This window comes from Cydia pomonella, chromosome 10 (genome assembly GCF_033807575.1).
Source record: "Cydia pomonella isolate Wapato2018A chromosome 10, ilCydPomo1, whole genome shotgun sequence".
NCBI lineage: Eukaryota > Metazoa > Arthropoda > Insecta > Lepidoptera > Tortricidae > Cydia > Cydia pomonella.
Window position 1 is genome coordinate 21,439,057 of NC_084712.1, and position 15,990 is coordinate 21,455,046.

At 39.6% G+C, this 15,990-nt stretch overlaps 2 protein-coding genes across 3 annotated transcripts; both read left to right on the plus strand.

Moving 5' to 3' along the window:
• The first annotated feature begins 340 nt into the window (after nucleotides 1–340).
• LOC133522394 (uncharacterized) lies at nucleotides 341–5,733 on the plus strand. 2 transcript variants are annotated; one of them, XM_061857715.1, is made up of 7 exons: nucleotides 341–506; nucleotides 1,240–1,427; nucleotides 1,929–2,412; nucleotides 3,070–3,153; nucleotides 4,233–4,366; nucleotides 4,854–5,006; nucleotides 5,540–5,733. In XM_061857715.1, the coding sequence occupies exons 1-7, from the start codon at nucleotides 485–487 to the stop codon at nucleotides 5,690–5,692; spliced, it is 1,218 nt and encodes a 405-aa protein (XP_061713699.1). In that variant the 5' UTR covers nucleotides 341–484; the 3' UTR covers nucleotides 5,693–5,733. The 2 variants fall into 2 exon arrangements, with proteins under 2 accessions (XP_061713699.1, XP_061713700.1); XM_061857716.1 differs by having other exon boundaries at nucleotides 342–476.
• A 1,271-nt stretch (nucleotides 5,734–7,004) lies between these two features.
• Nucleotides 7,005–12,663, plus strand: LOC133522392 (methylglutaconyl-CoA hydratase, mitochondrial). Its single transcript, XM_061857713.1, has 3 exons — nucleotides 7,005–7,637; nucleotides 8,439–8,774; nucleotides 9,910–12,663. Exons 1-3 carry the CDS (start codon nucleotides 7,367–7,369, stop codon nucleotides 10,173–10,175), a joined length of 873 nt encoding a protein of 290 aa, XP_061713697.1. The 5' UTR covers nucleotides 7,005–7,366; the 3' UTR covers nucleotides 10,176–12,663.
• Nucleotides 12,664–15,990: the final 3,327 nt, after the last annotated feature.

Below are 15,990 nucleotides of genomic sequence, written 5' to 3' on the forward strand. Positions count from 1 at the left end.
GTGGGTAGGGCTAAATTCTCCCCCCCCCCCCCCTCTTCCCTGGAGAGGGGAAAGGAGTGGCGAGTCCCACACACCGTGCGTAAATGCATTCCCACTCCGTCAACAAAAAAAAAAAAAAAAAGAGTCTTGTAGTTTACGAATCGAATCATAATTATTCGCCTTCTATACGTTTCATAGTAAATGTATAGAAGGCGAATAATTACGATTCGATTCGTCTCGGCGAGCCTAGTCGACGACAGCCTTTACTGCCAGTTCCAACAGTTAATTTTTCTACCGTATTTGTGATAAGGTTTTAGCTCAATATCTTCCGCACTCTTTACCAAATGTTTGACGTTGTGCTTTTTAGAGTAAAAAGTGTCAGAAGAAATGTAAAGCACATTGTATTTTAGATATTTTTTTCACGTAATATTTCTTTCAGTAATGTTATATTTATTAAAATAAAACTACGCATACTTTCAGTGTTAATAACATTAACGGTATTTGGATGGATTTTCTAGATTCATTAGGTATTTTTTTTTTACTTCTTCAAATAATTCTTGTTCAATACAGTGATATTTATATAACCGTAATATGATAAGATTCATATACTAGCCGTGTCTTATCCAACCTCGATATTGGCAGAATCATTACCATTGATGGAGCCATAACACGAAAAATTGATTGAACTATATCCAGACATAAATCCTGACATTTCCTGGACGGTAACTTCTCGAAAAACCTTCACTGCGATTTTATAACTATTGTAGACGATATACTTACCATTTCCACGATAAATTATAAAATATCTAATATATATAATAAAACTCCTTATTCCAACTTTCGTGGGCTATTAACCCCTTTACTCGCCAGCTTATGATGTAGCTATAGCGTAAAGCATATTCTCTTTCCTTGGCTCAACTCCAAACTTTTAGCTAAAAACCCTGACACTGACCAACTCTCACCAACTCCCCCGCCATCCTGATAAAGGACAAAAAATCGTAACATGTCATGGGAAATCCCGACACATGGCAACCTCTGTGAGGCCCTTTCATGAGCGAGGCTAGGACGACTGATGCCCTTCTCGCCAGGCTTCTGATACTAAAAGCCGCCACAGTATCCTTGACCGTCGCGGGTCGCGGCCTACAGATGGGATAGGGCACTGATCCTCTCTGCACCTAAGATAGTTATTTACGTTAACCTTAGTTATAAGTTTTTAAATTTGTTAAGATTTACTAAAAAATAGGGAATGTCTTGTCGTAGATCTACAACCGCATGCGCATGACAAGAAGACTGACCGTATGCGCTCATGGTACCTTTACGAGCAGTATAGAACGCTAGAGCAGCATCAGCTGGATGCGGCGCAGCAACTCCGGAACCGCTCGGTGCAAGAGCAGCTACTGCATCAGGAGCTCACGGAGCGGCGTGCTCGGCGTAGCCTTTTTGATCAGGTATTTGTTGCGAATTACCCTGATTACATCGTATCGCGATCTTTTAGGTTCTTGGCCGTTGGGAGTGTCACGAATTATCCTGATTTCATAGTATAGATTGCGATATCGTGACACTCCCAACGACCAAGAAACTAAGAGATAACGATACGATGCAATCTGCAACAGCTTAAGAACCGCTCGGTGCAAGAGCAGAGAGCAGCATCAGCAACGGATTTGGAAACTCACGGAGCGACGTTTTCGACGCAATCGCCACGAGCAGGTATCGTCATTCCTCTTTTTCCTTTCATATTCGCAACAAAGGAGATGGGTGACGGACGCCGACGACTTGGTAAATAGTCGCATGTAGGCGTCACCCGTGTCGCAAGTTTTCAACTGTCACCGGTTCCGTTCCTTTTGGTCAGAGCTCGAAAAGCACCTTTCAATTTTGATTTGTTGTTTTATATGAAAATTTCTTCATTCGCATGGCGATCATGCAGGCTTACATTACAATTAATACCCCAGGTCAGCGTGTATCTCAGCGACCCGAAGCAAGACTGCAGCCAAGCCACCTGCCTCAGCACGACCAACGACGACTTCTACGAAAGCTTCTGCGAGCTCCATGACTTCGAAGACAACAACAGCTTGGGCAGCCACCATGGCTCCGATAATACCTTTATGGAGGATAAGAATTTAGAAGATTTCCATGAGGATACCAGCTGCGCGGACAGCGTCTCTAGCGTGGTTGATAAGGAAGCTACAGACAAGTCCGCGCAACGAACTATAGCTGAAAACATCAAATTGCATTTACAGACTGTTAAAGAAAACATGGCAAGCCTCGAGAGATACGCGCGGATGGCTGATGGAGACCACATCTCGGAGGCGAGCGTAGACTCTCTGGGTTGGCCCAAGCGAAACGTTCTTCGGAAGAACGTTGATGATAATCAGTTGTTTTACATGTGGAGCCGACTGGTTGCGTTTGCGTACCATATTATACAACTTAATCATGGTAAGATCTTGAAATTACTTTCTAGCAGTTTGATGATGATTTGATTTGATAGTCCATTTGAAGTTACTTATTAGGCACCTACATAATATTTGTTGGTGATCTAACCCCGCACAGTTGTGCTAAGGATGTTTTTCACTGAGTCGGAGAGGAGAGACGTGCGAGAATCAATCAATATAATTGATTGTTGCCTCAGTTGAAAGGCAGCCTCAATACTCAAGATGAATGACGAGGCTATAACGAGCACAATGGTTTTTGTGCGATCAAATATTCATGTGTTATTTACTTAGTCATTTACCTCGCTACTTGTACAAGTGTGTAACTCCGAGGTTGAGATACCAAGTAACCACACTACAAAACACAATCTATAAATTGTATTGTTGTGGGGCAATCCAAAGATGTGGGTTTGAGTTCCACATTGGCCAGAGTTGAGCATCATTGATTTTTTCATTGTGATTGACATCCGCATATACAATTTATAAACTGTATATACCTACTGTTGTTTACGTTGTACTTGTGTGACGAGTTTGGTTTAATTATTTTTTTCGATTGAAGATAACAAGCGTTTTGTGATCATTCTACCGCTTAGCTGCGTTCCTTAGATAGCCAAAAATGACACAAAATATAAGGTACGTTTTACTATAGAAAGAGAGGTTTCAGGCAACTGTTACTACGACTACAGTTCCCAGCTGCTCACCGCCGTCCTGGCGTGCGATGCGCTGCGCCGCGGCATCAACCGCATGTGTAAGTCTTCTTTTATAGGCTCAGTCTTTTCTTAATATAAGCACTAATTATTCGAATGTGACTGACGAGTGCATGGTCCCACACCCTACCTAGTGGGCGCTCGTAATTTTCGCTCGTATGCCAGATAACTTGTTGGCCTATATTGTATGGTTTTTTGAGTGGGTAATACTGTTTTTTTTTCTCGCAGAAAATGTGTTCATTGTTTACTCATGGTGATCCACATTGAATGTGAAAAATTTGTACATTTTTATCAATAAACTAACTAACTGCTTTGGCTCAGCGATCCAAAAAGAATCTTGGCCTCCGAAACGAGAGAACGCCACCTGTCCCGATCCAGCGCGGTTTCCTGCCATGAATTGGCAAATTCAATTATTTTTATCAATAAGTAAATGTAAATTCAACTAACAACGTGTTGGAAGTAACTAAAAGTAAAGTAAATGTATCTTATTTAGTGTTAGATATACAGACAGATTTTGGGGTCGTGGAGCAAGAGAACAAGACATCATACAGAATAGTCTCTTAGCGTTGCTCATATTATTTTTCGTTAACCCGCTCCGTGTAACCGCGCTTGCTAGCGGACGCCGTTATGTAGTGTAGTCGTGTAATCCAATCACTGATACTCGAATGCCGGTAGCTCGTATTGTGCCCACGATTACTTGTTGTCTGTTTCCAGTGTGCGGGACGTTCCTGTGGGTCGTTTATGCCGCTGCGGATTTACTATAACCATGTTATACTTTAATAGGTCAGTACAATTGCTAGACTTACCTATTAAAACGGTGTATCAATATAACTGGCCATTTGAGGAATACCAGGGCTATAACCGCGAAAATCGAAGTTCGTCAATTGCGAGCATTTTTCTCTGTCACTCTAATTACGTCTTAGTGAGAGTAAAAGAGAAAGATCCCCGCAATTTGCGAATTTCGGTTTTCGCGGTAGGCCCTCAGATGTTTACTAGCATATAGTCGTTCATCAGTGCCAATATCTTTTTTTGCCAGTTTAAGTAGGTACTTTGTGTTTTATTGTCTGTCGTTATTTTTAGGTCTATTTCAGAAACTTAAATATTGAAATTTTAATTTTAGGTGATATTTTGCAGTATTACGTCTCACCCGTGAAATATGCTAGTGATTCTGAAGACCATTCCACTATCTGCAGCAAAAAACTTAAAAAGAAGAAGTCTGGGTCTAAAAAACTATGGAAATCGTCTAAATATAAGGTACCCTGTTACTTTAGGTATATCTATTTCGCTTTTCACGTCGCCATTTCCAGATGTACTTTTATAAGACGGCACACCGCTTGCGTGACATGTGCGTGAACGCAGCCTGTGTCAAGGTCGATACTTATGCTAGAGAACATACCTACTGTACTGCCGGCCTAGACAAGGGGGCAATTTCTATAGCTATAACGAAACGCTTTGTGTCTCTCTATAACTCTTCGCTACGGAGCGTAAGCGATTTGCATGTTGGCTACGCGGCCTGTACAGTATAGCGAGCGAGAAGCAATTTTCATGGACAAGTTATTAATGAATTCATTCTTAAAGTGGTCATGCAATCTTGTGGCTGAGTGTGCATAAAGCATACTTATAGAGTATTCTTCCGACTAAAATAAGCTACAGCATTTCTATGCGACTCATTTATGCGTTGGGTGGAGAACTTTTTTATCCAGGTTGGCAGCATATTTATGAAACAGATACTAAATTGCAGATAAATTCGAGTTCGCAACAAAAAGTCACGAGGCGCTTCGAAGATGATCACTATGCGGAACATTCGGGCAGCTCCTGGCACCACTACAGAAAATACTCAGTCTTACACACAGTGGAGCAAAACAGGAAACACCGACAACCGAGGAGACGAGAGGTGTGTATTGGTACTTATTGGTTTTCTATGTAAAATCAGTCCCTGAACCGGGAATTCCTGGTTTTCACCCAAACAAATTATCCTGGGAGCATTCTCTAATTGTGGAATATGCTTATAGTCGGTGTGCACCCCACACGAGCTTTTTTATCTTGCTCCTTCCATAAAACAAGTTCATTTAAGTATTAGGTAATTTGCTAGAAACACCTACTAAGCTTGTTTTTGAAACACTCAGCTCCGCTGTTATACCTACTTAACCCCTTTACACACAATCTCTCTGATGTTGCCGGTGTCCATAGGAGACATCAGACGTTTCGTCTGTTCGTTTGCCTGATAAGAAATACTATAAGCGCACTACATAGCCTTAATTTTTTTGAACATTTAGCACTAACTTTTTTGTAGGTGTTAGATCTTCCATTTTCCACAAAACAAGAGGTTTTCTTTTTACCACGTCGGTGGCAATAACGGCTCGCCTGATGGTAAGCAGTCACCGTAGCGACTCCAGAGATGTTAACGTTCCATTTTATATGCTTTAGTGGCGAAGAGCAAAACGCAGCATCCCCCGGACCCTCTGGCCCGCAGAGCTGGAAACCAACGTCTCCAGGAACTTCGAGCGCGCAAACCCCATGCTTATGCTCGTGCGATATTTAGACGACGTCCTCAAAATTGACCATCGGGACTTTGAGTGATGTTTTTATTGTTTCTGTTTAATTAAATTCAAAAGACAATAGTGATGGTTTTATTTTAATGTAAAAATCGTGAATTATATTCATAAGTAAGACAAATATGGATTAATGTACGCCCATCTTCTAAAGTTAACAGGACGATATCGGCCTGTCAGTCAGCTTTTACGAATAGCCCGGTAATCAGTAGGTCCCTTTAGCAATTCTAAAGAGATCAAAATCTAAACTTATAGAAAAACTTGGCAGAAGATTTAGAGCAAGTTAAGTTGGCAGTGATTTTGATACCCCAGACTGTGATAGTGTTATTTAAACATCATAACGTGTATGTAGTATTCTACTGTCTCGTACATAAGGTCGATATTTAAACGATAGATACAATAACAGCTTCGACAGGAAAATAAAACTAAGTATGTAATAATAGTATTAAGCAAACGCGGATCGGTCCGCGCGATATCGCTAACTATTACATAAAACCCTAGAGATAATCAAGAGTGGCTTATTGTGTTAAACCTTGTTAAAAAATTAATTGTGCATAAACTAAAAAAAAAATTGGTTAAAACTGAAAAAAAAAACCGAAAGAAAAATAACATTTTGGAATATTTTTTTCGGAATTTTCATCCCTACTTCTGATTCTTCTGAAGTATTAAAAACTGCATTATACGGCAACTTTGTTCTTAGAAATTCTGAGCCTAATTTATTCAAGTGATAAAGGACAATAGCTAAACTTAAAATGGTGGACTTAATCAACTTGATAGCAGAAGATAATTATCTATATCACTAATTAATTATCAGGGCCACCCTACTCTAGCATCTCCCGAGCGTCGGCTTTTAGTCATCTATGGCTGCTGCTCGACGCAACGTTAGCGCAAATGCGCAGCGCCGCCATTTCCATAGCACTGACTAGACGCTGACGCTCAAAAGACGCTTCACGTTCGTGTGGAGTGGCTCTCAAAGCCATTTTCCAGGCCACACCAATCCAAAGTTTTCTTTAAAAATCCAAATATATTACCAATTAATCTAGCTTTCAAGATTCATTTGAAGACAAGTCGCATTTCCCGAGTCCAATTTAATTTGAACCTTGAACATGATTGCTAAGGTTGAAATTCTATGTGTAAAGTGTAAGTTAAGCCCTAACCAACGGAGTTTCCATAAAATGCTTCAAGAGGGCTCTCTTTACGTATACTTATACTAATACAAGGAGATTCTATTCCTATCTTTGATTCCTATCGAAAGATTTTGTAAGTTACCTTACAGCCTTATAGCTAGGTACATACCTTTTTTTTTTGTTAAGGTACATACCTAAAACTTTGCACTACATGATTATCGTCAATATTTTTTTTTAGGAAAAGCTCATCAATATGTTTGACTTTTGCTTGGCTTAAAATACTCGCATCCAGGCCATAATAGTTTTATAAAAATTGACTTTTGTTTACCGCAATTACGATACGAGATTAATTTTTAGTTTATTTAATTAAAACATTGACGAAAAGATAACGCGTTATCTACGCAAGAGGAGATAGGTCTTTTTGACATTTATCGTTTATCTGTTATACAAATAATACTCCGTTCTGCTCTTGCTCTAATATAATTTCGTGAAATATCTTTCTTTTTTATCACCGTAATTATATCATATCTTTTATTCTCTAAAATTGCTCAACAAGTGTAAATTCGTAAACTAAGATGCTGATAACAAGGCTGAACAATTTGCGGCGGTTATGCAAAGTGCCCTGGCGCGGGCTGGCGTCGGCTCCAGAAGGGCCGGTAGTGTTCGAGAAGCTAACAGGCGAGGATAAAGGTATCGCGGTATATGGACTGAACGCCGGCTCCACGCGCAATGCACTCAGCCACGACATGGTGGGCGCTATGCGCGAAGTCAACCAGCTGTTGCGGGAGGATACTAAGATTTCTGTTGTTATACTGTACAGCTTGGTGCCGGGGATATTCTGCGCTGGTAAGCAATATCTTGTTTTTTTCGACAAGTTTCAAGTACATAGGTTAGCTTAACATGATGTAGCAGTAATGTTCGATTACAAAACATTTTATTTTGTGGCTAGCAAAATGTCAGAAGAGTATGATTAGTTGAAAAAAACACACTCTTAGTCTTAATAGTGCTAGCACTGCAGTATTTTGCCGAAAGACCTGATAGGTACAAAGTATGGAGGAGTACACTAATTGCCGCAGTGAACATATGTTAATCAAGTTTTTGTCATCTGGCTATTAATCATACCAAACAAGGATATATTTTAAGAAACATACTTATATTATATTGTTTCATACACTAGCAGCTGAAAGCTGTTGCATGTATATCGCTCTACTTGTTTTTGTTTGATTAATGTTAATTTTGATAATTTATAATGAAGCCGATGGTCCTGGGTTTGAATCCCAGTGAGGGCATTTATTTGTGTGTTCAGCTTATGTATTATATTTATCATTGTCTTGAGCTTCCTGTGCGGCTTAGTCAATTTGTACAGGAATGTCCGATATATTGTTTTTTTTTTTCTAAATGTTTCTCAAGTGTGTTTTTAAAACTGTTCCATGAAGGAGCATTTGTCATTGCTTATGATACTTAATTTATCCCACTCGCGCACAACTAATTGTTTGTGCTGGGAACGCAAGTAATATTTAAGCTGTGGCCTCTTAGACGATGATTCTTGCTCATAACAAACAGGTCCTTTAGTTTAGTTAAGTCGTAACAATCATGTATGATCTTGAAAATTTCAATGAGGATCTTGAAATTATAAAATATTTTCAGGTGCAAATTTGAAAGAAAGGTTTAAGATGTCTGATGATGAGGTGGCCAGATTTGTTCGAAGATTAAGAGAGACATTCATCGAAATTGAGGACCTTCCAATGCCAACTATAGCGGCCATTGAAGGAGTGGCTGTCGGAGGAGGCTTAGAGTTGGCACTAGCTTGTGACATCCGTGTGGCTGCAGAGACGGCAAAGTTGGGGTTGGTGGAGACAGGCCGGGGACTGATTCCTGGGGCTGGAGGCACGCAGAGATTGCCCAGGGTCATCCACCCTAATATAGCTAAGGAGCTTATCTATACTTCCAGAATTATCAGTGGTACTGAAGCTAAAGCTTTGGGTAAGTACGGCTAGATTTTTGCATAAGGGCTAGCCAGCCAGTGAACTAGGGGGGGGGGGGGGAGGGGCAACTTGATATCGCAGAGGCCTAGGGATGGGCTCGATACCGAGAGGGGCATAACATTTGGGCTCTAGTGGGGGCAGCTGCATAATAATGGCCCTATGCATTATGCCAATAAAATCCATGTTACTGCATTTTGGAAAAGTGCTGATACTCTTAAAATCAAAATCGGAATCGAAATCGCATCAAAATTGGTCCATCCGTTTGAGAGCTATGCCAGAGACAGACACACAGACATTAGCGTCAAAACATAACACCCCTCTTTTAGCGCTAGAGGTTAAAAAGGAAATGATATACAAGGTGCCCGTGAGCATTGCGAGAGGTTTTAACGGTGCATTCCTGATGGCAACAGAAGCAAAAAATGTAATATGACTTTTTGTGAAATTCAACAAAATAAAATGTTTTTTTGTTTTTTTTTTTTCCCCTTTTTTTTAACACTCCTGTACATAAAACGTAATTTTTATTGATTAACACATAACCTAAAATTAACTAAAAAAATTTTTTTTATTTGGGGGTAGCGTCTTGAATATATTTTTTTTATTTTTCGATGTCAATCAATAGGTATGACCAGACTAGACCTCAAAGTGGCAATACCGCAGTCAAAAATGTGTTTGTACCGACTTATGGCGAAAGAATGATTTCGAAAAACATTTACTTATCTCTGGGCCGAATCCAGAAAATTTTGTATGACATTTTAGTTGCACCGTTAAAATCTCTCGCAATGCTCACGGGCACCTTGTTAATATCATTATGCAATCATGTGAATAGGCGGGTCCACACAGAGCGAGCATACGCGCGAGGCAATTTCCTCACGCATAAACCGGTCAGTGTAGACGTGCCTCGGCCGCGGCGGGGCGTGCGTTTTCCTCGCCCGAGCCCGCCGCCTCGGTCGCATTGGCCGGTTTGTGCGTGAGAACTTTGCCTCGCACATACGTGCTCGCTCGCTCGCTCTGTGTGGACCCGGCTAATCACTAAAACACATTTTGCTAACACCAAATTGTTGATAATTATCTTCTATAAACAATAACCTTACCTACATTTTGTTTTCCTCAATATTTTTTTTTTATGTTTCCAGGCATCGTGAACCATGTCGTGCCACAGAACAGCAATAAGAACGCAGCTTACGAGAAGTCCTTAGAGCTGGCGCGGGAGATAATCCCTAACGCTCCGATAGCCCTCCGCTGCGCCAAGCAAGCCATCAACGAGGGTGTGCAGGGCAGCATCAAAGAAGGATATGAGGTGGAACAGAAGTTCTACGAGCAGAACATTCCTATGAAGGATCGGATTGAGGGCATGGTGTCGTTCATTGAGAAGAGGAAACCTGTGTACAAGGGACACTAAAATCTATACCTCTGCACGACGCTCTGGTTTGCGAGTGGGACGTACGTAGCGTTGTCCTGCTTGCACACCAATCCACATGTGTCATAACTAATTAACTATAGTTGTACCGTTCTAAAGAATGTTTTCAATTCATGGGAAATATTCTCGAGCGAGAACATTTCCCATGCAAAAGGGAAAATATTCTCAGAATGGCACATCTCTATTCCTAACCGAGTAAGCGCCAATTACATCCACACTTCCCGATGACGGGCCCGAAATCAGTACCGATTTCGGGCCTGATAATCGTTTTCCGTTTCACGGAGTATCAGCACATCGTTAACAATATTTAAAATGTAAAATATACTTTGTTTGTAATTGCCATAAATGTTCAATGCTTGACATTTTTGCATATGAACCATTTTTTTTACATTTAAAAGATTGTAAACGATATGCTGATATTTGATGAAACGGAAAAATATTCTTTTTCGGGCCTGATAAAGTGTGGATGTAATTGGCACTTGAGTACTACATGGTACAGTACAATATAATATGTGACCACGGCCGGCAAAACGTCCCACTTTATTTTATTTTATTAGTGAAAAACTCTTGCGAGCTTACAGGTGACCCCAAAACGCTTAAAAGATAATATTACCAAACAAACAATGTCCATGTAAATAAATTAATTATCACCAGAGCCCGTAAATTTCATGCCGTTGACAGAAAAATGACGTCATTTTTCTGTCAACGCTACATAGAGTATGATTCCAATTAGTATTTTCGTAATAATTAATCATTTGTCAACCTCTTTAGGTAACTGATACATATACTTGACAATCAGTATAGAAACGTCTAACTGACTTTCATTTTATTGTCACACAAATAAATAATAGATTATTAATTTATGAAATAATACATATTTTTGGTTTTTAACAGCGTAACAAGCTTTTATTCACGTAACAAGTATTTATTATGATACCCATCAATAAGTAAGTTATCTAAATTTGTAGTAACTCCCTGTATGTTAAATTACGTCATTTTTGCGTCAACGGCCTGAAAAGTACGGGCCCTGATTATCACAATTACACATAAGGACGGGATTTGCTTGTATCTTTATACGAATAACCTGACAAGGCGTCTTTATGGCAAGCGACAAAGTGGGACGTTTTGCTTGCCGCAGATATTTAGGCGGATCACACTGCGGATGCGATTCGCACGTCGCTGCGATGTGCGAGCGGGATGTTGCTATAATACGCGCATAGCGTTGTCTCGCTCAAACGTCGGAGCGACATGCGATTCGCATCCAGTGTGATGTCCGCCTTAGAATCTACTGTAGTCATAAGACTTATTCAACCATATACCATTGTAATTGATGATAGTGTTAGTCCACATCTGAGAATATTAGGTATCAATGTATATCAGGGATGTCACGAATGTCGCATTCTTCACATTCGCGAATGCGTTTCCGAATAGCTAGGTCCACACAGAGCAAGCATAGGCGGCGCGCGCGTTTTGCTCGCCCGAGTTTTGTGCGCGAGGAACTTGCCTCGCGCGTATGTTCGCTCTGTGTGGACCCGCCTAATGTCCAATGCGAATGTTAGTGAATATGTAGTTGTTATTATCATTCCTAATTAGAAAAAAAATCTGTTAGTACATAAAACATACGTTACCTTAGAATGGGATGTTATAAAGTGTTGAAAAATGCTGTCTACTGGTCAAAATGCATTACTTTTCCCAGCGAGTCGACGAGACAGGACACGACACGACCTGCGCACATTCGCTTCATTTGATGCGAATGTTTAAAATGATGCGAAATAGTCGTATATATGAATGCGAATATTCGTGACACCCCTAATGTATTTATAGAATAGGGTCCACACAGAGCGCGGAAAACGCGAGCGCCGCCTCGGCTGAGGCACGTACACTGGCCGTTATGTGCGCGAGGAGATTGCCTCGCGCGTATGCTCGCTCTGTGTGGACCCGCCTATAACGGCTGCATAATTAGCTGACTTTTAGTTAATTTTATTGTATTGACATACTGTTTAAATTTGTTACTCGTAATAATGGACCATGCACTCTGGGATCAATCAAAAATCAAGATATTAAATATCATAAATTAACAGTGTGCTTTAGAAGCATTATAAGTATTTGTATGGTGTGGTTAATAGCCGGGTGCACACAGAGCGAGCATACGGGCGAAGCAATTTCCTCACACACAACGCACAATACGAGAACACGGCCGAGGCAAGTCTACACTGGCCGTATTGTGCGTGAGGAAATTGCCTCGCGTGTATGCTCGCTCTGTGTGGACCCGGCTAATAAGAAATAATGCGATTCCACTATTTTTAAGAATAATAATTGTTAAGTACATTGTTATATATATTGAATGTTATCTGGCTGTATTTGTGCAATATTATGCATTTAGAATTTTTATTCCATGTATTTTGTAACGATTTACATTGTTATTGCAAAAGAAAGACAACTAAATAAATATATTGTTAATATGTTTGAAGTTGACTTTTTCATTTGATTATTACCATATTGGTAAAATAATGATTTGTTTTACCTATCAGGGGACAAAATTGTTGTTTAAGTTCTGATACTAATGTCGATACCCCGAGTAAATACCAAAATTGAACCACGAGCGTAGCAAGTGGTTAAATAAGTGGAACCTTGAGAATCGCGAGGGTTTCAAGACATAAGGGTTAAACCGTTGCTACCGAGTGAAACAAGTTTTTTATACACCAAAAAACGTGACAAATCAAATGCAAATAAACGCCATTAAATATTTATCATTCAAAATAATCACTTCCCCCTTATTCATAAACGTGTACTAAAGTTACGATGCCGCTGATCATCGTTTGTCCCTCGTCGTCGTCCCTTACCAATACGTCGGAAAGGGACAAACGATGATCAGCGGCATCGTAACTTTAGTATACGTTTATGAATAAGGGGGTTAATATTTAGTTTACAACCAGCCAACATTGTCTAGAAATACCATAAGTGTTTGACTACGACAGACCGTTCGGAATTTGGTAGTTATAAATACCCGTAGCCACAGAATAAAAAACCGAAGTTTGACAGCGATTCAGGGACAAGTCATGCTGTCTCTTACTAATGTATAGAACTCTCCCTTTCGGCTATTTAGGGTTGTCTAAATTAAAATCATCTGTGGCTGCGCACGCAAAGGGACGTCAAGTTGTGCCAACCCTAATAATTGCTCGGAGCAATGCTGAGCGAAAGGAGCCGAGAACGCCCGAACGCTCTAGTGTCTCCCCACTGCCGTGGCTCAAATAAAACGCATCATAACAAATACTTAACACTTTAATACAGTTACATGTGCCTGCTGAAAGCGGCGTATATTGTTACAATATATTTATAAACTAATATGGAGTCACAAAACTTTCATAAGATTAAAAACGTTCCATCAATATAAATATTTTCACTGGATATTATCGATAATATAGTTCGTGTCATCCACGATGACGCGCAGGTTTGTCAAATATAACCTTTATTAACATGATATTACGAGTTAAGGCATACGTCTTCGTGAATGACACGATCTATTGAAGTTGTTTTAAAAACTTGAGGTCGCTGGAAATAAATTGGTGTTTGTTTAAAATCTTGTCCTGCAAATTATACCTATGGTCGAATTTAGGAGTACAGTCTCAATAGGACAGAGAACATCGTCTGCGTGTGCGGAAATGTGCATGTGCGCGTGAGATAAATGTCGAGCCGTGCATGCACACGCCACGCAAGCATCTGTTCATTAAATAGATGGTACTGATGGTAGGATCCCACAGATGTGCTATACGCGTGCGCCAGTGAGGGACAGAACATACGCAATGCGACAAAATTAAAAACCCGTTCCTGACAACATACCAAAACAACCTACGTAATTCGGTCGGGTTATTTGTTGCCCAACAGCGCTTATTTTTTACATGTTCATGCGACCAGCTGATGTTCTTAACACCGCGATATAACGGGCTGACCATTTTTTTATGTAACAGCAGCATCTAAACTATCATTTGACAAAGTATCAAACGGAAGGCGATGACAATTTCGGTGGCTGCCATTCCTCAACCCACCAACGGAGCGGCAGCTGAGCTGACGTCAACGAGGGTTCATCATACCTAGCCGTTAACCACACAACTACACGAGTTTTCAGCCGGGAGGAGATTGGTCATGGAAATTGTTCCTGGCTCGCGGTCTATAGAAGTTTTAGTGGCAAAATAAAATGAATGCTAGGTAACATCGAAATAAATATTTTTTAACATTTTATAAAAAAGATAGCTACCGCGAACTACACAACACCTTCGATATCTTCTATTATACACCCATAGGTAGTTTTCTTATTTGTTGACACTGTATTCTACAATTTACGTTTTTATTTTTAAATAATAAATATAGGTATGTAATAAATAAATTATGGTCGGATTTGTAATTGATTTGCATTCTTGATATTACCCGGTAAATTACAGCAAGTAGACATCTTTTAATTATTGATCTATGACTGACTTATCGATGTTATTATTTGTCGATGCTTCATTTTCTCAAGCACTCTTTTTTGCCACAAAAACTTCTATGTCTGATTATGACTATTTATGACATCCTCATTGTGTCAATTAATAGGGACACGTTCATAATGTAACATAAACGTAAGATACAATCGTAAGTGTTCTTTAAAAAAAACTCTTTACCGCCAAAGATGTCAACAGACGCGCTCAGTTACAGTATTAACCTTTGTGCATCCCGATAAGGTTTACAATGGCGTGTTGTAATAAATAAATAGGTCACTATATAGGTTTACAATAGATAAATATGAAACAAAGAGGTGGCGTGTCAAATATATTTTTTAAAACTATATTTCCATAGACAATGTTTGGCGGGAAAATATTTACTTTCTTTTTAAATGCACTGTAATTTGTACTGTAATAATCTGTATTTTATTAATGGTGTAAAAAATATTCGTAAATCGCATTTAGCCCACGCCGACATTTTTTATAATTTAAATCTATTTTTTAATAAGTCAATTTAAAAAGAAAGTAAATGTTTTCACGCCAAACATTGTCTATGGAAATATAGTTAAAAAGCATATGTGATAGGCCACCTCTTTGTTTCCTATTTGTCTATTGCATTACTTATCTAGTAACGTACGTCGGTAGGTTGGCGTTCAAAGGGTAAAAGAGTCAGCAACACGCCTACTGTTGAAAACGTCGAAAGGCTTCACTTACGTCACGGTCTGCTTGTATGTCACCAACGGGTTATAAACGTTCTAAATAACTAAATATGATTTACTGGTAAATTCTCTCAAAAACCTTGAACTTAAAGATGTCTTACCAGTTCCCGACATCTTTATATGATGAAATATTTCTGTTTCAAGAGGAAATTAGGAAATGACGTCACGTGACAACTTTTCCCATACGAACGTAGCCCTATAAATTTTGCATTTTGATGATCTGGATTTTATTTATAAGAACTAGGAGCTTTTAAAATTTTGTATGGAATATGTTTTTCATTCCTAACTCATATTATAACCAAATAAAAAAAAGGCAAATGAACGGGCATATAGCTGTGGTCAATAATTGTGATGTTTTCAACCAAAGTGTCGGTTGCTGATAAGGTTGATTTCAAATTGAAGCTATATGTAAATAGTGCCTTATTCACAACCGTCGTTAAGTACCCTTTTGGTTGAAAATGCCACACACACATCAAACCGTGTAAAACTGTTACCTTCCGTGATTATTTCGCACTCGACGGTCTCATCGGAAGATCAGCGCTGGAAGTCGCCAGCAACATGCTGAGATGAGGCCATTTCGTGACACTTCACTCTCACTAT

Bases quoted from the DNA above. Each gene is read 5' to 3' on its own strand.
- LOC133522394 (XM_061857715.1), top strand. From the start codon at position 485: ATGGATTTTCTAGATTCATTAG. The intron at 507-1,239 runs GTATTTTTTTTT...GTCTTGTCGTAG, and splicing joins GGATTTTCTAGATTCATTAG to ATCTACAACCGCATGCGCAT. The intron at 1,428-1,928 runs GTATTTGTTGCG...TTAATACCCCAG, and splicing joins GGCGTAGCCTTTTTGATCAG to GTCAGCGTGTATCTCAGCGA.
- LOC133522392 (XM_061857713.1), top strand. From the start codon at position 7,367: ATGCTGATAACAAGGCTGAACAATTTGCGGCGGTTATGCAAAGTGCCC. The intron at 7,638-8,438 runs GTAAGCAATATC...AAATATTTTCAG, and splicing joins GCCGGGGATATTCTGCGCTG to GTGCAAATTTGAAAGAAAGG. The intron at 8,775-9,909 runs GTAAGTACGGCT...TTATGTTTCCAG, and splicing joins TACTGAAGCTAAAGCTTTGG to GCATCGTGAACCATGTCGTG.